Source organism: Colletotrichum scovillei, assembly GCF_011075155.1.
Source record: "Colletotrichum scovillei strain TJNH1 chromosome Unknown Contig00008, whole genome shotgun sequence".
NCBI classification, from domain to species: domain Eukaryota; kingdom Fungi; phylum Ascomycota; class Sordariomycetes; order Glomerellales; family Glomerellaceae; genus Colletotrichum; species Colletotrichum scovillei.
The window spans coordinates 1,103,344-1,124,981 of NW_023336266.1; the positions used below are offsets into that span (position 1 = coordinate 1,103,344).

The 21,638-nt window shown below is 53.1% G+C and overlaps 6 protein-coding genes across 6 annotated transcripts; 3 read left to right on the top strand and 3 right to left on the bottom strand.

Annotated features, from left to right (window-relative positions):
• Nucleotides 1-91: 91 nt before the first annotated feature.
• On the bottom strand, nucleotides 92-2,740 carry HER10_EVM0005172 (ATP synthase subunit alpha). The gene is made up of 7 exons (XM_035474795.1): nucleotides 2,537-2,740; nucleotides 2,134-2,291; nucleotides 1,938-1,994; nucleotides 1,756-1,876; nucleotides 1,233-1,701; nucleotides 650-1,167; nucleotides 92-589 (listed from the first exon to the last, which is right to left on the bottom strand). Exons 1-7 carry the CDS (start codon nucleotides 2,606-2,608, stop codon nucleotides 326-328), a joined length of 1,659 nt encoding a protein of 552 aa, XP_035330647.1. The 5' UTR covers nucleotides 2,609-2,740; the 3' UTR covers nucleotides 92-325.
• Nucleotides 2,741-3,639: 899 nt separating this feature from the next.
• Nucleotides 3,640-4,754, bottom strand: HER10_EVM0006096 (ribosomal L5P family protein). Its single transcript, XM_035475691.1, has 3 exons — nucleotides 4,446-4,754; nucleotides 4,305-4,387; nucleotides 3,640-4,238 (listed from the first exon to the last, which is right to left on the bottom strand). The coding sequence occupies exons 1-3, from the start codon at nucleotides 4,588-4,590 to the stop codon at nucleotides 3,945-3,947; spliced, it is 522 nt and encodes a 173-aa protein (XP_035330708.1). The 5' UTR covers nucleotides 4,591-4,754; the 3' UTR covers nucleotides 3,640-3,944.
• A 10-nt stretch (nucleotides 4,755-4,764) lies between these two features.
• On the top strand, nucleotides 4,765-6,333 carry HER10_EVM0008311 (LSM domain-containing protein). The gene is made up of 6 exons (XM_035477838.1): nucleotides 4,765-5,086; nucleotides 5,162-5,170; nucleotides 5,249-5,320; nucleotides 5,381-5,692; nucleotides 5,748-5,829; nucleotides 5,881-6,333. Exons 1-6 carry the CDS (start codon nucleotides 5,063-5,065, stop codon nucleotides 6,009-6,011), a joined length of 630 nt encoding a protein of 209 aa, XP_035330835.1. The 5' UTR covers nucleotides 4,765-5,062; the 3' UTR covers nucleotides 6,012-6,333.
• Nucleotides 6,334-7,591: 1,258 nt separating this feature from the next.
• HER10_EVM0011703 (uncharacterized protein) lies at nucleotides 7,592-8,419 on the top strand (the record flags this gene model as incomplete). Its single annotated transcript, XM_035481126.1, has 4 exons — nucleotides 7,592-7,610; nucleotides 7,665-8,151; nucleotides 8,205-8,292; nucleotides 8,342-8,419. The coding sequence occupies 4 exons, from the start codon at nucleotides 7,592-7,594 to the stop codon at nucleotides 8,417-8,419; spliced, it is 672 nt and encodes a 223-aa protein (XP_035331014.1).
• Nucleotides 8,420-9,693: 1,274 nt separating this feature from the next.
• HER10_EVM0005971 (uncharacterized protein) lies at nucleotides 9,694-11,114 on the bottom strand (the record flags this gene model as incomplete). The annotated part of the gene is made up of 1 exon (XM_035475569.1): nucleotides 9,694-11,114. The coding sequence occupies one exon, from the start codon at nucleotides 11,112-11,114 to the stop codon at nucleotides 10,803-10,805; it is 312 nt and encodes a 103-aa protein (XP_035330701.1). The 3' UTR covers nucleotides 9,694-10,802.
• Nucleotides 11,115-16,862: 5,748 nt separating this feature from the next.
• Nucleotides 16,863-20,570, top strand: HER10_EVM0011771 (uncharacterized protein). Its single transcript, XM_035481192.1, has one exon. It carries the CDS (start codon nucleotides 18,543-18,545, stop codon nucleotides 20,166-20,168), a length of 1,626 nt encoding a protein of 541 aa, XP_035331018.1. The 5' UTR covers nucleotides 16,863-18,542; the 3' UTR covers nucleotides 20,169-20,570.
• Nucleotides 20,571-21,638: the final 1,068 nt, after the last annotated feature.

The window sequence follows — 21,638 nt, forward strand, 5'->3', positions numbered from 1 at the left end:
ACGATTCGCAGCCGAGCCTCGTCTGCTTTGCTGTACGAACTCCCAGAAAACAACATATCACGGCGAAACAAATTACTGGGAACAAGTTCATGAAAGGACAAAAGGAATCGAGGGCGTTAATTGAGTCTTGAGCTCTATTTTACAAGTGGTTCGACTGGAGATCCTTCCCCAAATATCGCGTCCCCTGGTGCTTCCCTCGGACCGGCGCAAAACCCTCGAGATTTCCTCACGCCTCTAGGCAAACAAAAACTTCGGTATAGACAGCTACATCAACCCCGAGCGCTCCCAGTCGGACCATTTATTATGTCAGGTGAGACTTAAAAATTTAGCCCAGGAAGCTCTTGGTGAAGGTGGTGATGACGTCCTTGAGGCGGGCCTCAAGGTCCTTGCTGAGAGCACCCTCCTTGTCGATGGTGGCAATCAGGTCGGACTCGTTGGTGCGGAGGTGGGACAGGAAGTCAGCCTCCCACTGGAGGATCTTGGCGACGGGGACGTTGTCAAGGTGACCGTTGACACCAGCGAAGATGAGGGGAACCATCTCGTTGACGGCCATGGGGGAGTACTGCTTCTGCTTGAGGAGCTCGGTCAACTTTAGAGGTATTAGTTAGTACTTGTCACGAAAGGAGGTACCGGTGCTTTGTCAACTTACGCGTTCACCTCTGCTGAGGGTCTGCTTGGTGGAGGCATCCAAATCGGAACCGAACTGGGCGAAGGCAGCGACCTCACGGTACTGAGCCAAGAAAAGCTTCAGGGAACCAGCGACTTGCTTCATGGCCTTAAGCTGGGCGGCGGAACCGACACGAGAGACGGAAAGACCGACGTTAATGGCGGGACGGATACCCTTGTAGAAGAGCTCGGACTCCAAGAAGATCTGGCCGTCGGTAATGGAAATGACGTTGGTGGGAATGTAGGCGGAGACATCACCACCCTGGGTCTCAATGACGGGAAGGGCAGTCATGGAACCACCACCAAGCTTGTCGTTCATCTTGGCGGCACGCTCGAGAAGACGAGAGTGGAGGTAGAAAACGTCACCGGGGTAGGCCTCACGTCCGGGGGGACGACGAAGCAGCAGGGACATCTGACGGTAGGCAACGGCCTGCTTGGACAGATCGTCGTAGATGATGAGGGAGTGCTTGCCGTTGTCACGGAACCACTCAGCGACGGAGGCTGGAGGGATATGTTAGTCTCATGTCTTCTGAAATCTTGACTAAACTGCATGAGTGTTTACTTACCACCGGTGAAGGGAGCGATGTACTGAAGGGGAGCGGCCTCGGAGGCGGTGGCAGCGACGACGATGGAGTACTTCATGGCGTCGTTCTCCTCAAGGGTCTTGACGAGCTGGGCGACGGTGGAACGCTTCTGACCGACGGCGACGTAGACGCAGTAAAGCTTCTTGGTCTCGTCGTTGGAGTTGTTCCAACGCTTCTGGTTAAGGATGGCGTCGAGGGCGACGGCAGTCTTTCCGGTCTGACGGTCACCAATGATCAACTCACGCTGACCACGGCCAATGGGAACCATGGCGTCGATGGACTTAAGACCAGTCTGGACCGGCTGGTTGACGGACTTGCGAGGCAGAATGCCGGGAGCCTTGAGCTGAGCACGGCGCTTCTCCTTGGCGTTAAGGGGGCCCTTGCCGTCAATGGGGTTACCGAGAGCGTCGATGACACGGCCGAGAAGCTCGGGACCGACGGGAACATCGACCTAGAGTGTTGTTAATAAACATTGACCGTGGTCGAGTAAGCAAGTTGAACCTACAATCTCTCCGGTACGCTTGACAGTCTCGCCCTCCTTGACCAAACGGTCAGAACCGAAAAGCACAACACCGACCTGGCCGGCCTCGAGGTTCATGCACATGCCCTTGACGCCGGAGGCGAACCTATAGGTGAAAGAGTTAGACGCGATGCATCCCCGAAGTGAGTAAAGGGCGCTTAACGTACTCGACAAGCTCCTCAGCCTGGACGTTGGCCATGCCGTGAACACGGGCGATACCATCACTGTTGTTCCCTCGCCGTTAGCAAAAAACTTTTTCTTGGTGCCGATGAGTTGACATGCGAGCTCCTCGTGCAGTCCGATGATGCATTGAAGCTTTTCTGATGGTGGCTCGCGATGCCGAGAGATTCCGCTTAAACGTACCCGACGGACAGGACGCGGCCGGTCTCGGCGAGACCAGCCTCCTCCTGGACACCACGAATTCTCTGCTCGAGGATGGAAGAAACCTCGGTCGGGGAAGCCTTGGCCTCGGCGTATGTGCGAGTCTGCATGTTGAAGACGGCGGGTGCGGCATTTCGGGCCTGAGGGTGAAAAAACAGGTTAGCCGAACGGCCGAAAATGTTATGGGCGGCTCCCGCCCCAAAACAGCAACGCATCCCCCAAGGGAGCTCGATGAAAAGCTCTTCCACGCCAGCAACGCGACTCCCGCGAGGTCAAAAAAGCTCGGAGGGACCTAATTGGATATCGCGGAATCGATTGCTGATGTTTTTGGATGGAATTGACGTCGGCTCGGGAATGGGGAGGTTGACGGAAGGTGTGGACTTACGGCGGCGACTCTGCCGGCAGCAGAGACGGCGCCGACGGCGCGCGTCGACTGGCGGAGGGCGTTGCGGAACATATTAGAAGATCTTGGACACTGTCTAGATCGAAGGAGAATCAATTGCAATAGATGCAATTGAGTGGAGGGGAGATTGGGGTTGATGAAGGTGCCTTTGAAGGAGTGCAAATCGAGTCTTTTTTGGAAGAAGCCCAGTGGAGGGAAAAGAGAGTGAGGAAGCAGTGGAGCCGAAGCTGTGCTGGCCGGCCAATCACGGTGGGTCGTCGAGTTTTGCCTCAGTCCAACCCGAGATCTCCCTAACAATTTCCGACCACCGCATACGTGCCCGTCGTGGCCCCGTAACCCCGTGAAATGCCTGACTTACATAAGACAGGGGGAAAAGACGCTCTGGCATTGACAGGTCTTTAACGCGCTGGGAAGGACGATCTAATCTCAACCGAAAGGAAGGGGGACTGGGCCCGACTGAGAAAAAAAATAAAAAATAAAAATTGGTGCCAGTCTGGCTTTCTGCCGCACCCATTGAGTTTGCGATACAATAGCTGTCACCATCCATTGCGATACCGGGACTTTTCATTCATCGCGCCCCGGTATTTCTCTAGGTATCATGATAGCTTCAATTATCCCTTGACCTTACCTATTCTCAAATCTGCATGCATGCGCTGTTCTCTTAGTCCAGGTAGCTTCCCGGTGTTGTCCCCCCCTTCCCCGGCATTTTGGGTGCAGAGCTCTCCACCGTGCCATTCCACTCTCTCGAGGAATGCCAACCTCTCCGACTTCCACGCACTCATTGAGAGACCAGAGGCACAGGACACAGTGCACATAGCCGGAAGGCGTACTGAAGCTGTGGGACTTTGGTGTCTCCGTCCGGCCGGGAACACCGAGCCTGACCGCCTCGGAGCAATGTGAAATCCGAGTCGCATTTCTGCCGTCAGCCTCTTAGTCTTACCCGCCGTTGAGCCTTGAGGCCAAAATCGAATCTCAATGCGACATTGGTCACGTGCAGCCACAAGAGGCGAGGCCAAATCTTGGCAAGGAAAATCGGCTTACCACTTCACGCGATGGGAGACTTGAGCCGTGAGTACAGTATTGTAGCTTATTTGGACTAAAATAGACTAGCTAAACCACCAACGCCTAGGCCGCTCCCATATCGAGGGCCATCGTCACCAAACAGAATCATGAGCAGCATCACGGTAAGAAGGAACTTGTGTTGTAAGCCGGCATGACGCCGGTCGGTCTCTGAGGCCGCGGCTTGACTGAATTTTTGCTCAAGTCAAGCATGTTGTATGAACAACTGCTGGAAAGTACATGCCTTGTAAGCCAGTTTCCCATTTTTCGCCAACCGTTAACCCAAGCCGTCCCAGTGTCTTTTTTCGTTCGTCGCAGGAAATGAAAGCATTTATCGGACAATGCCATCGAAGCGAGACTTGAACCACTTGACGGTCTCGTCACGCTTGATGCGGTGGCCAGAGCCGATGCGGCCCTTGCAGCGGCGGCGGGTGCCGACGCGCTCGCCCTTGCGGGTCATGCAGACGTAGAAGTCCATGCCGTAGATACCGATGGAGGGGTCGTACTTGATACCGAGATCAATGTGCTCAGAGATACCGAATCCGAAGTTGCCGGTCTCGGAGAAGTTGCGCTTGCGGAGCTCGTACTCCTTGACCTTGAGGCCACGCTCGAGAATCTCCTCAGCCTGTCATCATCAAGTCAGCTCACCATCCTTCCTGCGCAGTTTCGAATCTCGCCAAAATTGTCGTACCTTGGGGCCACGGACGGTGACGTGGACAGCAATCTTTTCGTTACGGCGGATACCGAAGGTACGGACGGTGTAGCGGGCCTTGCCTGTCGGGTACTGTTAGTCCATCGTTTCTTGTCGTGGGAATTTTTGGTGATGCCGTACTGTAGACGGGGGTTTGACCGGACAGCTGCTCCAAAACCTTGGCGGCACGGGTCAGTCTGTCACCAGACTCGCCGACGGAGATGTTGAGGACGAGCTTCTGGATGTGAAGCTCGCGCATGGGGTTCTGGGCCTTCTCGGACGACATTTTGGCGGTTAGTACTGCGGTACGGCTGGCTGGGCGTTTGGTGTCGATTGTCGATTGTCAAAGTGGGAAAAAGTTCGGCGCCAATTGGCAAAAAAAGACTTTGTGTTTTGGGGGGTTTGCGAGCCCTTGCAAGGAAGGTGGGTGACGACCCACTTGGAAGCGGCGCGCTTGCCCACGTCTTCAGCCACAATGATGAGCCACAGAAGCCTGAGTGGATGCTTCCATTCCATAAGCCACATCAAGCTACGTACCGATGCAGAGCATGGAGGGTCCCGTCGTTTGGCCTCAGCCTTCCAAGGTTCCCTCAGCCTCCCGAAATTTGTCTCCATATCCTCTGACTGCTGAAGCTCTGCCTATCGCAAGCATCAAACGTCGCCTTGAAGTCTCTCAGGCTTCGCAACAAGCATAGCATCAATTTTTTGAAGACTTAGAGCAGCTACGAAAGTAGCTACTCACACAGGCATCAGTCAAGATGTCGAACAAACAGGGCAAGATGGTGAGCAATTCCTGATCTTTCTCTCAAAGTTTCAAGGTTGACAATACAGGCTGACACGAAGTAATTCATCTCTAGGCCGGTTACGTACGTACTTTTCCTCGAGATTGACCCGACGATCGACTTCGACGACTGCACAGAGAACTGACTGACGCGACTTAATAGATCAACTACCGCATGAGGGTTACCTTAAACGATGGCCGCCAGATGACCGGACAGATGCTTGCATTTGACAAGGTGCGCAACCCAAGTCTACCCTCAATCGCGTCTCTACAGCCATGCTGACATGATGTACAGCACATGAACCTCGTCCTCGCCGATACCGAAGAGTTCAGACGCGTCAAGATTAGACAGAACAAGCCTGCCGCCCCTGGCGCTAGCTCCAGCTCCGGCCAAACGATCGAGAAGGAGGAGAAGCGAACCCTCGGCTTGACGATTGTGCGCGGCGCACACATTGTCTCCCTTTCAGTCGAATCAGAGCCGCCCGCAGACCCCAGTGCACGACTCGGAAAGAGCGCGCCTGGCGGAATTTCGGCCGGTCTCACCGCTGGTCCTGGTGTTGCGCGTCCCGCCGGCCGCGGCGCCGCCCCGGCTCCCCCGTCACTGGCCGTTAGTACCTCACCAATCTCCGTTCATGAGCTTCGGACGCTGACTTTTGACATAGGGCCCTGCTGCTGGTGTTGGAGGTGGTGCTCCTCCCGGATTCCCTGGCTTCCCCGGTGCCCCGCCTTTCGGTGGACGTGGTGGTGAGTACACATACCCCTCTGACCCGCGAATGCGCTTCTCACGCTTTACAGCTCCTCCCCCGGGCTTCCCCGGTGCCTTCCCGCCCCCGGGCTTCCCTCAAAACGCCCCCTTCCCTCCTCCTGGTTTCAACCCCGGCCCTCCTGGCGGAGCCCCGGGCTTCAACCCTCCCCCGCGAAGATAGACTACGGATAAAGATATCGATACCTCGCATGCTTTGTAGTTGGAGGATGGTTCACGGATACCATTGGCGTTTGGGGATGAATGTCAAGATTACGAACAAAAAAGAAATCGGGCAGAACAGGCACGTTGTTAATCGGCCTCCTCTCTACCCCTGAACAAGTCATAGGTCAACTTGCCAACCTATACTCGTTGGATTTGCGGAAAGAAATGGGCAGCATGGATTCATTCGACAGTTCTTCAAGTCTTTTCGAGGAGGAGCATAGGTAACCGGCGATTGCTGTGATATCAATACCTAGGCAGCACAATATTCACCACAACGTACCACCTCATTACCATCCCCCCAACCGCTAACTTGGTTCTTCATGTTGATTTTGATGTGATTCCTGATTGCAGAATGGCGTCTTGATGATCTGTGTGCTTCTCGGACGGTTAGATACTTAGTCAATTGCTGGCTGAACATAAACAGCCTATCAACACCTCCCATCTGGCACAACTGTCGGGGGTGGCGTTAAGCATATCCGAACAGACTTAGAAGAAATCGATGGAAATTCGGGGGCACTTAAAAGCGGGATCGCAATCTACCTTACGGGCACGGTATGTTCATCGGCACACTGCAGATGGGTTTCCCTTCTCGGAGCATCCGTTTGTTTGATGGCATATCCTCAAATACATGCAGATCCGTGTACAGAGATCAAACACCGCACATGATCAATGGGATACTGGAACGTAAACAAGACTATATTTGCTCTCAACAAGCCTTAAAGCCCAATAATTTGCATTCTCATTCCTACACATGCTACGAGATATTGCCCCTGACGCAACCTTTGCGAGAGGGCCATGAGAGTGCGTCTATCTAAGTTCGGATAAGGTAAGGTAGGCAAGGTAAGGTAGGTAGTCCGGGTTGGAAGTAGCGGGTGAATATTGACTGTGCCTTCCACCTGAATACCCAGGAAGCCCATATATACCCTCCCAAGTCCATTCCTGTCACCAGCCAGCAGGCGCCCGTCTAGGTCGACGGGTCAGGTCAAACTGGCTGGGTGGTGGAGTGGTTAATGGTCAACAATTAAATTCTACACCAACCAGCCTACTCGACGACAGGCTCAGCGCACACGAGTACCGAGTTCGAATCCCAGCATAAGCACCCAAAATTTCCCAGCATGAGCACCAAGAGATGTAGCCCCCAGTTCAGCACCGGGGGGGTGAACTCTTTTTGGTCTTCTCTACGTGTTGATGCTTACTTCATGCGATTACTTCAGAGTAACATTTGTCCCTTCCTAGCTAGATGTTTGGTGAAAGAGCGGTCGTTGCCCTTGCCTTCCTTGCAAACGGCAGGTGCATGATCCCGTCGTCTACATGAGGTACCTCCCTACCTGCCTACTTCAACTCTCCCACGTCGTCCCAGACTTTTCCATCTTCACTCTGTTTCCATCTTCACTCTATTCCCCTCCGCTACCACCTCATCATTTCTTGTCTTCGAGCACCTTCTCGTACCTGAATCATTACATACAACGGTCTACTCGCCTTCACGATCTCAAACCGTCGGTACACAGGTCCTTCCTAAAAGACCTTCACATCAGCAACATGGGTCGTTGGGGATTCCGTATGATGCCCTGCCCTTCCCTTTGTTGTACTCTGCTAATTAGTGACACGCCAGGTCTTTTCGAGGGCGACGAGGATCTTGACATCGCCGCCGCAATCAGAGAAACTTTCGGCGATGGTCCTGAGCAGCTCAATCTCCCTCTCATGATCAATCAGTCCGACATGCTGGCTCCTATGGAAGCGAGAGAGTTCTATAAAACAGAGGAACACGCACAAGTCCTACGCGGTCTCGTCACAGAAATCCGAGGACGGCTTGACTCTGGAGTCGGTGACGAGCTCTTCAAGAAGTATCGAGCCCTCGAGCACGAGTATCAAGGTCAGTATCGGACCATCGTGGTCGGCGCTTTGATGATGCGTGCTGGAGCCAAGATCAAGGCCGACGACTTTCAGCATCTACGTGACCTCGTTCCCAAGATACCCTGCCAGTATCGCTTTGCCATGCCGATTGTGGACTTTGGCTTCCGTGATCCCGGAAAGGCGCAGTTCCTTGCTGCACTTGACAACTACCAGCCGGGAACGCCTCGAGACTTCCACGAGCCAAGGCAAGTCTAGCCAGATTGTCCGTACGAGGCATCAGCTGACAACTTGGGCTTAGCTGCTTCCATTGCGGCAGGATTCGCGCAGACCATGGAATCAACTTGAAGAAATGCGGCCATTGCCAAGCCGCCTGGTACTGCGGCATCGTAAGTTCTCCATGGGTTTGTTGGAAAACTAAAGCTGATGTTCCCAAAGGACTGCCAGAGGGCCCATCGGAAGATCCACAAGGTTTCGTGCAAGAGTCTTGGGGAGAAGGTTCTTATCAATGTCTAGGACCTTGTGACGAACAGATACCAGTCTTTACCACTTTTACAATGCCATTGGGCTTGGTATTTCTGCCGCGGTTAGCAAGTATCTGGGTGGATAGTATGAGACGCCAGCGTTCGGCTGGTGTGAGATGAGACCAAAGATATGGAAGGAAACGGATCTTTCTCGAAAAGCTATAGTCTACATGCTGGACGCGAATCGACAGATGAGTTAGACAGACAGAAGAAGATTCAAACGAGAAGTTTAGGACCAAACTTTCACATTGTGAACCGCCTTGTAGTCGTTTACTCAAGTGCTTGGTCCGAAGTAATCGAGGGCGCTGAGTAGTTCTTCGAACTGGGGGTGCGCAATGGTAGCTAGATAGCATCAGAAAGTCTTCAATGATCATTTCCGAGACACTAATGAAAAGAGACATATCTCATAGCTGGTCTAGATATTTCCTCGGGCCACTTAGAGATGAGTAACAAGTTCGACTGGTCAGGTTCCGCATGAAACACCCAAGAACAAGACGTTGACAGGCAGTATGAGAGCAAGTAATGGAGAAATGAAGATGTGCCGAGTGTTTCGCACGTTATATCGAGTCGTTGTTAGATACACTCATGTTAACAACCTCATTTTGGCTTATCCCAAAGACATTGGAGATCCTGTCTACCACTAGAATGAGGCTCCTTAAGATTGGTATGGTATTGCCACACTCGAACCTAACAACAGAATCCCCCAGGAACAATAGAGCTCGACGACTATGCTACTGTTCTTAGCTTGTCTTTCCTCGTTGAGGTCCCAAGGATCCATGGCAGGGAGTTTGATTCGTTTCCCACGTCAGTGTGACTGACCTATTCTGCGCTGACTCCGCTGTCATGGAATTGAGAGTGAAAGATGACTTGTATTCGTCGACGTAAAGCTTGGCCACTGGAAGGAAGAAGGGAGCTTCGCGGAGAGAAGAGAAGTAAAGATCATTTCACTTCTAATCCTTCCATAAAAAGGTCAGAAGAATCAAAGCAAATCAGCCAGACTCACTTCATCATACCTATTCGACCGTACAAAAGCAATGTAGGAGCAACATCACCGAGGGCAGAGTATGTCTACCTAGGAAGTCAGCCTTTAACATATCTCCTCATCTCGACATCTCCAAGATGACTACCATCCATAGTAGATATATCCTCGATTCACATGGTTGACGGAAGCTCTGTTATCGAGTATGGACCCACGGTGTACTCCCGCTACTTCTGGAACGATACTCACACAGCACTAACATCAAGACACCAACATGGTCTTTATATCTCGTCACAAGTTCTAAACGTATGCTAAGTACAAAGTCGAAACACGCCGTCAAGATACGTGAGTCAACCGCCAGCGTAATGGCCAAGAGTCCGCTCGCCTCGGGCGTCAGTCAGACACCAGAATGCTCTACCTGGCACGCCTGAACAAATAGCTTCCCACGACGAAACGAAACGTCGGTTATCAAGCAAGACCATACTAGCAAATGGTGAAATCCATGGTCCGTATCGCTTAAAGATATGAGAGACAGACGACTCCTTCTTCCCCATCCCTTCCACTCCCTTCCCGAGTCCCCGCCGAGCACAGCACAACGCTCGATAGTTCATGCAAGTTCAACAATAAAACGTGGGAAAGGGAAAGGAAAAACAAAACGATCTTCTTCTGTATGGCAAGACAAGGAGGTCCAACCGTTCAAACGTGGTTTCCAGGATTTAAATCGGATATATCATCCCTTTGCATATATCCCGTCATCTAAAGCTTTCTCTCCCTGCGTAACTCGCTATCAACGGCCACGGCGCCGGGGGCACCGGGGGTATATTGAAACGTTGTCACTCTCATTTCCACAACTTTCTCTCACCTGCCTCCCTGTCACAGCATTCGCGCAAGATTACATTGTCTCTCTTACTGACCTACTCACTCCATCCCAGAGCACGCGCCCGTTGGAACGGTTGCCACTGCACAAACTTTTCCATTTTTTGTCTCAGCTTGGGTCGCTTCGGTTGTCGACTACGCACTCCCCCCATGTGGAAGAGGAAAGCGATGGATCAATGGTTTTGCGTTTGTCTGGGGCTGGAACCCGCGTGGAGATGAAGACATTTTTCTGTTCAGTTGGTGTCACACGTCGCGTGTTCGCGTGTCGAAGCTTCTCGAGGTCGTTGCTTACGAGCCAATGCTAGCCGTCCCGGCTTGTCGGTTCCACGAGTGAGAGAACGTGGATACGAGATCCGCTTGGAGCACGTCTACCTCTGTGATACCAAGAATGGAGATTACCTTTTTTTCCGGCAGCAACCTCGTAGGCTCGACTTGACGTTCTAGATCTCGAGATCTTGGCTACCTTTGATTGTTTATATGCCGGATGGGGACTCCCGTCCGTCAAGAATCGAGATATTAGTCAGGTTGCTTTTCGACTAGGCGACGGGAATAGCCTGTGGCTTGTTAGTACGGCCGTCGTGCTCCAAGAGACGTACGTCCGTGAACCTCCGCCAGGCGATGGAAGATTCCGGAAAGGCTTCGACGGGAAGAGCACTAAGTCGACAGCGAGAGGGCCCAGACTCCAGGGCCGACTACCTACCACAGTCGGAAGCAGACGCCCAGTATCCCCGGCCACATCGGCCGCAGCGTACCTGCACCGACGGTGTGTAGGTCTTGCTGCTGCAAATGTCTGCAAGCAGATGGACACCATTGGGAGGGGCCGCGCCGCCATGCATTCCCGGAAGCTGCACGACGGGGAAGCCGGTCTCGCCGGTGTTCAATTCTGGAGCAACATCTCCTCGAGCATGAGGGTATCTGGACCGGAACGTCCCCGGACCCCGGTCGTGATCCCACGTTGTGATGTAGGCGAGAGCTTGCTGCACCCCTTGCATCGCCAGCTCTGCGTGGTGATGGAGGCCTGCCGCCACCGACATAAGCCTTCGTCGTCATCCAGCACGGAGAGGCGACTTTCTGACTCGAAGGCTGGTAGGTACATACACATCCTGCTATGGTTTTTGCTTTTGCGAGGAATCGTTTTCCTGCTAATAAGCTTAGGAGAAACACGTTTAATGTCTCTCTTCTGGGGGCTTGGCCGATAGACAATCGACGAGAGCGGGTGGCCGCAGCAAAGCTCGTGGCTTTCAGGGTTGGAGGTGGGTTGCTTCCGATATTGCCATTTCAAATCAAAAGCGATGGCCCGAGATCGCTGCTACCCGTGCGTCACAGAGTGTCGAAAGGTGCCGAGAACGGTGATGTGCCTTCGGTAGTGATTGGCGATGAGATCGTGTGGCTGGCTCGGGAGGGTGTGGCTGTCTGATGGCCCGATGATGCACTTACCACGACTGGCGACATCTGCGATTGAATGGGGAAATCTAGCCGTTCATAGTTAACTCGGCAAGATATGACAAGAGATCGGGTTAGCGAAAGTGTGGGAAGAACCTACTAGGCTCATCCTCCGTGATACGAGAACAGCCAATGTGCTCTGGACACACAGTACGACTACTATATGTTACGGCCGCCCGCAAGGACCCGAAAAACCTTGGACGACCGAAATCGTGGTGGTATTTTGTGTAAGCCGAAGAGGAGACGAGCTGAAGAATTTGTAATGCCTGTCACGCGGGATAGAAGCTCATGGAGCCTGGCTTGCCTGGATAGACAGTTGTATTTGGTGATATGACATTGATGCTTAGCCGTATCGCAGTCTTGTAAACCTGTCGATCCATCCGTGAACCATATGCAATAATTGACGGCAGATGATCTGATTATGTAGAGCGCAATGCCAACTGCTTTGGGACCAACGTCGCATCAGGTCCAGGAGCAAGCACTCTTTGAGTACCTTGAACGGGAGGAAAGGCGATGAACAGCTGCAAGACTGGGCTGGCGACCTCCGCCAAGCTGGGTTGCTGTCGTTGACTACTACGAAGTCCTTACTCCTTTTTCTGTCATTGAGAAGAATATTGACAGGGCCAGTACGCGTTTCAAGTGATTGGCAGCGACATTACGGATACAGTGGACAGGAAATATCGACTTGAACTCGCGAGTCGCGGACAAAAGTAAGTAATGCCCACGCCCGAAAAGTTGCATGACACGACGGTCAAGTTATCATGCCTCGGAGTCATTGCTTTTTCCTCTAGATGCTGGTTGCCTCGCGCAACACCTACTATGCAGGTCTCAAGTCTAGCAGTAGGTAGGTATTGGAAACCTCATCTTTATCGGATGCACAACAGAACAGCCGCGGTGACTTTCGCCACGCGATACCTCAGAGAACATCATGTTGTTAGCCGCTGTGTAAAGTGTGCCATGGGTCTCTTTCCTGAAGTAATTTGCAGCACTTTTACACCTGCTTTGCCTCTTGTCGACAGCTTACGAAGGGCTCACCCAAAATCGGCGCCATTGGGTGGCTCACGAACTGGCTAAATCACTTGACCTGTGAGGGAGGTGGCAGAGGCGGTGTCCACACCGAAGTCGGAAAAGCAAACAATCGAGACTGTGGCGTATCTTCGCTTGACGGCACCGCCATTACTAGTACTTGTGTATTGGCTGACGCCGCCATGGCCAATCACCAGCCCTCATGATTTCTGGTGTCTTCCCACTGACGACGGTCAATTGGATGAGCTTGCCCCTCTCAGGTCGGACTACCTAAGATGCTTTGGCGACCGTCGACTTGCATCCGGAAGCGTGAGTGCGGCGTCCGGAGGGTTTGTCTCAGTCATCAGTACGATGTTCCCGTACTGGAGCGGGTCTGCCCTGTGATCGAATGAGAATCCCGGAAATGGTAAAGCTGCTGATGAAAATCCATCGGAAAATCGTCCATTGATGAGAGGTCAGAGCCAGGATTGGGTGAAGTTATGCCAAAAGAACTGCCCATCGTGTGGTCGACGATGACCTGGGACCACCAATGTGACTAGACCGCTTCCATTTTAAACTGACTTGAGTCTCGAAAGCGGGTATGACGGTAGGAGTGAGGCGACGACCCAGCTTGCCAGCATCTGTCAGCTCTGCATCGTATCCTAGAGGAAGGACACGACGTCGTTTGTGTCACATGAGGTTGCGGTAGGCACGGGCTGTCGAGCCGCGACCGAAGAGCGGCTCCGACAAAGGTAGGTACGTCCCTGTTGAAGACGAGCTCGGGCATTGGCATCAAGCTGCGGCATCCCGGTCAGCCGAAGAGTTTCCAGTTCTTGAAGAGTCTTCCAATCGGGCTTTGCGAGCAGAAGTTGCTTAGCGACACCTGTTCTAGGCGTTTTTTCCCATTACTGTTGACGAACCCCCCTTGCGCAAGACGCTGGTCAAGCTGGTCTGCCCCTTGCGTTTGGAAGTCCTCCCTAGACCCGCATTCGCAACATGAATATGGCTTCGTGGCTCAAGGTCGCTGGTGTCACGGGCCGATCTGCGAGCGGGGTGGCTTCCAGCCTAGTCGAATAGACGTTTAAAAGCAAAAAACTGAGAGATTTCTGTGACAAGAGCGGTTGGCTGTGCCCGTTCCGACATAGGACTAAAAATCCAGGGACTCCTCTGGGCAAGGATCTCTGACTAGAGAAAGGGGCGGTTTTTTTTCATTCAAGCCGATCAAGCTCTTGGATCTGAAGTCTGGACCCTGGGCCGGGACGTTTCGCGGCCGTAGTCTCGTCTCGTCAAGAAATTCAAGCCATTGGTGGCTGGGCTGTCAACTAGGAGGAAGCTTCGTGACTGCATTCAGCAATGAAGGTTTATGACAACGTCCCAGCTAGGAAGCGGAGCTGAGGGAAGATTTGATATGGAGACGCTGCCGAGGGCCCAATTCTTGAAATCCAGTCGGGGAAAAGCAGCGCCGGAGGGTAAATTGCGTGTTGGGACGTTGACAGAAATGGGACGCTTCCGATGCCAGGGTGGCATCCCGGTGGATTTTCTCTGGGTCAACTTGGTGTTGCCAAGTTGGAGACAACAAAGAATCGTCCACTCGGCCTTGATATCCGTACTTTGTAATGATACGGGAAAGCCTGGAAGTAGGGCATTGTGTAAGAGGATGCAAAGCTTCCTTCAACTGGCCTGCTTGCACCCTCATAGTGCTGGTTTATTGGCTCGATGCAGCACCCTGCGGTCATTGTGGCTGCAATGAGGACACTCATCTGATGTTGACAAGTTTTGTGTGTTCGCATTAGCGGCGGCGATCTTTTCGGTGATGCCCTCAGAGGGTTACAGGTAACAGAAGTAGCGCGGCTGCCAGGTCGGCCTCGAAATCGTTCGTCGTGTTGCCCTGGCCATGCAATGCGCCAATTATCTGCCACGACTTTGCGCTCTGACGACAGTGCGAGTCGTGTCTGCGGGATCAACAGGCACGAGGCAGTGGAAAAAGTGACAGCCAGTGTTGAAGACGACGCTCGAGCCCGGTTGCATGCAAGCGAGAAAGGTTGCACAGGGTGCTGCTGTCAATATTTGACGGCGTTAAGTCCAAGCTTCCGTGATGGTGGAGAGAGCCGGGATGAGGAGGCCGATCACAGCGGCATCATATCAAACTAGGTGCGGACTGGCACAATTCGTGACTGGGTCAAGCTGCCCGAAGTATGCCTGAATCCGGGGGTGCAACTCTCAACGTGTCTGAAAGGCTCGCCAGATGTCGTGCATGGCGTTGCTTCACGGCGAATGAAGTGCGTAATCGTTTAAGAAAAGGCTTATTCGGTGCCCAATACATGGCGACATGGTAGAACAGAGCTATGATGCGACGTAGGTATCAGTACCAGAGACTCGTGAGGTTTTTCTTTGAGTTGAGGCTATCTCATGTCATGCGTCTCGCATCTTGTCGGGATCGACCTCTGGCGGGTGGCGTCTAGGCTGTTTGCGACGAGATACAAGACGTAACGGCCGTGATGGGTTTGATAGATGGCAGGAGTGGCTGGTGGATGTCGCTCTCCCCCGCCGACAGATGACAAGCAAACCTGCTCGATACTGACAAGGAAGGTCACTGTGTTACACAGAAAGACTCTGGTGACTAACGGAAGAGGGTCCGAATTCAGCCTCGAAGCGGCGGAAGTGATTGGCTCTCGAGAAGTCGAGCATGGACGACGGCTCGAGAGCCAAAGGGAAATTGGGGGACCACTGAGGAGCTGGTACTGAGGTTGGTTTATCCTGTTTTCGTGTTTAGGTGACGAAGATAGGGTGACGATGCGCGATGAAGGATCGGAAGGTCGTTGGGGGGGAATCGATCATATTGGCCCGGTAGTGGAATAAGAAACGAAACGAAACAAAATGATCAAAGAGGCAGCGAAAAGGGCATAGAGCGTGCAGCGGCAAGAAGCCAGTAGGTCTGGGCGAATATGATAGAAATGTCGAGAAAATGACGGGAACAGAAGATGACTGTCACGGACTCGAGATGGCGATAGGAAAGCACTGAAAGATACCTTGCTTCCAGTGTTAATTACCTCAGCACTCGGGCACTGAACCTCGAAGGAAAAAAGGTTCGTCACTTGCAGATGCAGGAGGGAAGGAACGAAGGACCCTTGTTCCGTGCACTGGTGCTCTTTCCCTCTTGGTCCTCTTCCATCGTCCTTGCCGTCTGCCTCATTTCTCATACCAGGTAGGCACCCACCTCAGGTAAGGTAGGAACCGAGTAAAAAGTACATACGATGTTTACCTTCAATGTGCAGGTGCAGGTAGGTGCAGTGGCAGGAGGATCCGCTGGGAAAGATACCTTGAGCATTTGACGGATACAAGCACAGCAAGGGAAAAAAACCGGCAAAAAGAGGGCCATGCAGAGCTGGGTGCTTCTGCCCTTGCATCGGCTCATGCGCTTCTCTTCCCTTTTGACAATGCCCTTTGGGCGTCAATTGGCTCTTTGGTCCTGAGCATGGGGTAAAGTAAGAATTAAGGTAAGGTAGGGCAGTCAAGATATGCACCTTATCTTAGGTGCTCTCCTGCTTTGCGCTGCCTCTCACGATCGGTCCTCCGGGTTTGTTACCGTAGTTATTACCTTAGTGTTGTAGCTTGCTTGCTCTTGCCCTCTGAGAATCCGTAGCTTCAGGTCGACCTCGGGCTGTTCTTTCCCTCGAATTGTGTCAGAGCCGTAGCTAGGCCCCAAATGAACCCCCTCAAGAAACATATCCAGTCACAACGTCTGAGAACCCTGCACGATCCCTGCTGAGCCATGAGAAACCACCCCTGTTTCTTTCTTGCCATGTCCACCCACATCCATACTGGTCGGGAGGGAAAGAAGGAAGAAATTTTGACTGAGCAGTTGCGACTGAGAGAGCTCCTGCCCTTGCTCCAGAAAGCGCGAAGCCAGAAGGTGCGCCCCACCCCACCATCCCACTTTCCAATTGCCTCTCCCGCCCGCGGACTCACCCCCGGTCTGCGCCTTTCCAGGGATGGCTACGCATGTGGCACCGGCTTGAGGTGAACTCCTCGGTACGTATCTTTTTAGCTTCATCCAGCCGTCTAGCTTCTTCCCTACCCGTCTCCTCGCCGTCTCTCAGACTCTCAGTCTCTCGTCTCACTCTCACTCTCACTCTTTGCACTTTTCGTGTCTCGTCCACAAAAATCTAAGACATCCATCTCGAACTTCGCTCACTGTCCTCGCCTTTCTTCGCACTAATACAGCGGGACAATACGCCCTCGTCCTCTCGTTCCCTCGCCTTCACCCACTCCTACTGGCCACCTCGTCCACTCCTGCTCCCACGCCCGCTAGAACCTCCCGTCTACTCTCCTCCATACGGATACCTCACGTCAGAGACACTGGTCCTCGACAGTGTCAGAGACCACACAGGACCTTAGACAGCAGCCACACTTGCCTTCCCCGGCGTTGCTGCAGCTCGACATGGACATGGACCTGGATCTGGCCCTCGACCCGAATCTCTGACCCCGACGTTACCTCTACATCTGAGCGCACCCTCACCCTCCCGAGTCCCCTCACCTTCACCCTCTCACACTCGCCTCGAGAAGTATTCGACCCTCAAAAAGTACCTCAGTCTTTTGGCCCGTCCCGTCGCCGCGTTTCAACCAGCCTCGACGGTCATATCTTAAAGCCTTCACTTCTCCGGTCCCTCTCTTCATGCCCGTGTCCCTACTTAGCCTTCAGTACCTTACCGTACTTCACCCTCGGTCTTGTGCTGATCTTCGGTCGACTTTTCATTTTCCATCATAAGCATCCTAATAACTTAATTCCCTGCTCGGTCCTATCGTATTCACCCTCACCTCACAGTCACATTTGCCATTGGCTCCAGCTTCAACATCTAGGCTGAGCTACCTTCCTTACCTTTACCCCTTGCCTACAGCTTCATCCGACTGATACCGAAGGCTGCGGTACCTACTACCTCTTTCCACTTTTCCACCTTTCTTATTCTCATATCGTGTCTCGCCTTTTCCTTCTGGCAGCACAATTCTACAAAACGCCCCCCCATTCCCACCCAACCATTTCGTTCAGTCGACGACGACCTAGAAGCCCAGGAAAAAAAACCAGATGCCCGCCATTTATATATCACGACTCATCTCACCTTGACGACCTGTCTCACCGAAGAGTCGTACAATCTTGATCGTACAAGTACCGCCTCCAGCCAATCTCTTTTCGACATTCTCAGTCAGGGTCTCTGTGTGGCCCATTCTTCGGCTCATTGCTCTCGAGTTCGTTCAGCCGACGTCGCGCAGACGAGGGACCACTTCATTCCTGTGTCTGACCCTTCGCCTTATTACCGGTTCAACTCTCGCGTCACCTTAGGGTGTTCTGGATTCACTCAGCCGATCCGGTGAGACTCGATTCACTCCAATTGTTGGCCTCTCCTGGTCTACAATTACTTCTGCCCGGGTGTTCCTGCCTACTTTCGTGGCCCCCGAACTTTCTGTCTCACTGTGACCTCACTTTGGTCAGCTCTCAACATTGTGGCCGAGGCCTCTTCTTCCCACTTTTACTCTCTACCTCGCTCCTTCCCTTACACCTCAGTGTCTCGACGACCACACACATCCCTCTCACAGAATTAATCTCTAAAACGTTCTTCTCCTCGTCATACCATCCGCCTCTCGCGGTCGACTTGACTCATAATACTTATAACCACGTCTCATATCTGGTATGTTTGAATTCCTGTCTTTCAAAGTGGCCTTCCTGCCAACCTCACATCCGAGCGCAAAGAACTCACAAAACTTTCTGGAGATCAGACAAACACGCGCAAGTAGCCATTACTCGGCCTCTTTCACCATGCCTACCAGCTTCGACCGGTTGGAGAAGCTCTTCTCCCGGAAAAAAGACTTCTCCATCCAAAGCGGCCCATCAACGCCAACCATGGAGTCATCGGGTCCCAGGACTGCAAGTTTAGACCACAGTTTCCCTCAGCCTTCCTTCATCCGCCCGCGAGTCTCCCGCATGAAGGCTAGAGAGGAGCGCATTGTAGCATCGCAAAATGAGAGACGTGCCCAGAGCCTCCCGGAAAACCAGTCCGAGCGTATCTCAATACATATTTCTCACCTCAGCAGCGCAAGCACGACAACTCTTACTCTTCCAGCCCGCTCCATGTCGCTCAATCACCGCAGGGAAAGTAAGCCGGTGGCAAGTCTGCGTGGATTCGATTTTCCTTTTCCTCCCACATCCCCATCCCCGGCTTCGCCTTTTAGTGCCACTTTCTCTCCGAGAACCCTCCCCACAACGCATAAAGTTTCTCTCGAGCACCGCCACAGCTCTGTCATCATCCCTCCCAGAGCCGACACCCCACCTACCTCGGACCACGAGGACGACTCAAGCATAAAGGGATCTCAGGGCCGGCCTTCTTCTTCACTCAGTAGAGACCTGCCAACACCTGCCGCATCTCCAGAAATGAGGCCCATCAACGACATAAGATCTCGGGACTCTGCAGAGTTGAGCTTGGCCAAGAGGAAGGCGGCTGCTGCAGCGACAAGACGTCGAAGAGAGGAAAAGGCAGCTGCCTTGCGTCGGCCCCAGGGCCAGTCCAGACCTCACAGATCCATCACTTCATCAAGCCAGATCCTCAAAGGTGGAGATGTCATGGATTTCTACAACCTCTCCGACGAAGACATCTTGGAAGAGCCAGAGTTGGAGGATGCCCCGGAAACCCCGATTATGCCCGCACCTCTGCGGCTACCACCCTCCCCGCCGACTCCGGCCTCTACGTTATCATCGGTCGGTTCTAAGCGACGGACATCTTCTATCCATGCTGACGACGTCGCCAAAGAGGGAGCGCTGCAGGTTGCTCAGATCGCGGCCAAGCACAAGTTTGACCTTGTATACATCGTCAACTTGTGGCCCGAAGGAGCGTCCGAGTCGTCGTCGCCCACGTTCCGCTCTTCTATGGATTTCTCATCAAGGCCCTCAAGCATGAGAAACTCTCTTCTTGGGACCATGGATGGACCAACGGTGGACACAACTCCCGGTATGACTGGGCGTCTGCTCGCCGCCTACGGTTTGTCGAACTTGACTAGCCCTTTCCGCATTTCGGCCACAGTTCAGTCCAGAATCTTGAAGCAGGAGGGCTGGATGGAATACCGCAGCGACGACGCGCAGGCGGGCGAGATTGCACGGGGTTACGGCCACGCCTTCCACACGGCCACAGGTCGAAGAGGCTCCGCCAACTCGAGTCCCCGGAGCCCGGGTCCGCAAGACATGGCCCAGAACGATCGCGGCATTGTCTTCGCCGCCTACCGCTATCCGAGCAAGGACTCACAAACAACCGGATGTACCAAGGAGGAGCTGGACGCATTGCGCGCAGATGCTGAAGGCCTCGTCGATTACCTCGTCGCCATTCACAAGGCTCGACGCCTCCGAGATCCCATGACCCTACAAACCTTGGTCGATGAGGACGCCACGCCTTAATTAACGCCAACGCGAGCGCCACACTTTAAACACGCCGACACGACCGTTTTCTGATTTATACCAAACGCGATCAGTGCAACGGATATTAGATGATTACGACCCGTCATTCCTTGACACATTCTTCTTTGGCTGGATTTACACGTTTTTGCGATTCGTCTTTTGATATGATACCACATGGAGAGCGTCGTCCCTTATTCGTGACATGGACTTCGTCATTTAGCTCGAAAAAGGACATTTTCAGTCACGTCCAGATAGTTCAGGTGCTATGCATAAGCATCGAGCGTTGGAAGCGACTTCACAGAGGCATGGCATGGAGAGGATGGGTTCTGAACTAGTCCATCCTGGACTCTTACGTAGCAAGTGGACTCGATCCATAATGAAAATAAAAACTCATGATACCTCAATCCGGTTTTCTCCCCAGCCACACTCGCGGGTCCCTGCTCTGGGCCGAGGCCATATTCCCATGACCGCATGACGAATCCGAGCGTACGCAGTCTTCGGCTTTACCGGCGCGACTCGTTTTTCCTTTCTTTTTTTCCACGGCAATCCGATCTTTTGTCTTAATGAACTCTTTTTCTTCATGCCTCAAAGCTATTTTCCCCCTCTTCGGCTGACATGGACAGACGAGCAAAGCTCATGAGTCGGGTCTTTATTTTTGGGGGCTGAGCTGGAGCCCGTCAGCGGTGGCGCATATAGTAATTGCTCATGGGAGGCCTGGCCAATTCGCCCATTCTTTTGGTTCCGGTAGGGCCACTGACAGGTCCCATCTTTCCCGGCATCATCATTCCATCTGGCAGCGGGCGATTTGCAGTACGGAGACACTGCTTGGGAGGCCGGGGAACCCCTGGTTTCAAAACTTCCCGCAGCGCTGGTTGGGTGGGGGTGGGGAGAGAGAGGAGGGGACAGAGGATCCGGGTCATTTTTGGATCTTTGTCTGGGCCAGGCTTTTCTGTCAGTATGGATACTCCAATGGCGATGGGGAGGAGGGAGGGTCCTCTGGGAGGCGAAAATGGCAACGCCGCGACGGCAGAGCATGGTCAGGCATTGAGGAGGTCTCCGTTCGCCATGTGGTTAGAGGGGAAAGGTGGCTTGTTCGGTTGTGACGATGGTACGCTGGCGTGTGTTTGGGGATGGAGTCGTGGCCGTTGAGAGCGTTGGTAAACTTGGCGCCGATGGGGATTTTGATTGTCGTTGCGTCAGGGTGTTATTTTTTCCCTCTTGATCCTTTCATTTCTGCGTAACCCCGCCCTTGACTATCTACCTAGGCACTATTCACAGTTCTGATGGAAGACACCTAGTTGGAGGGATCATTGGGCCAACTCTGAAAGTCTGAAGGGGCTTGACATGATGTCAGCTGTAGTTCTGACGACAGTCTGACAGAGAGCCGCAAACTCTGTGCCGGGAGGCACAGTTCATGATTCGATGCGGCTTTTCTGGGGGGCGACGCGGCTACGTACGGACGTACTGTAC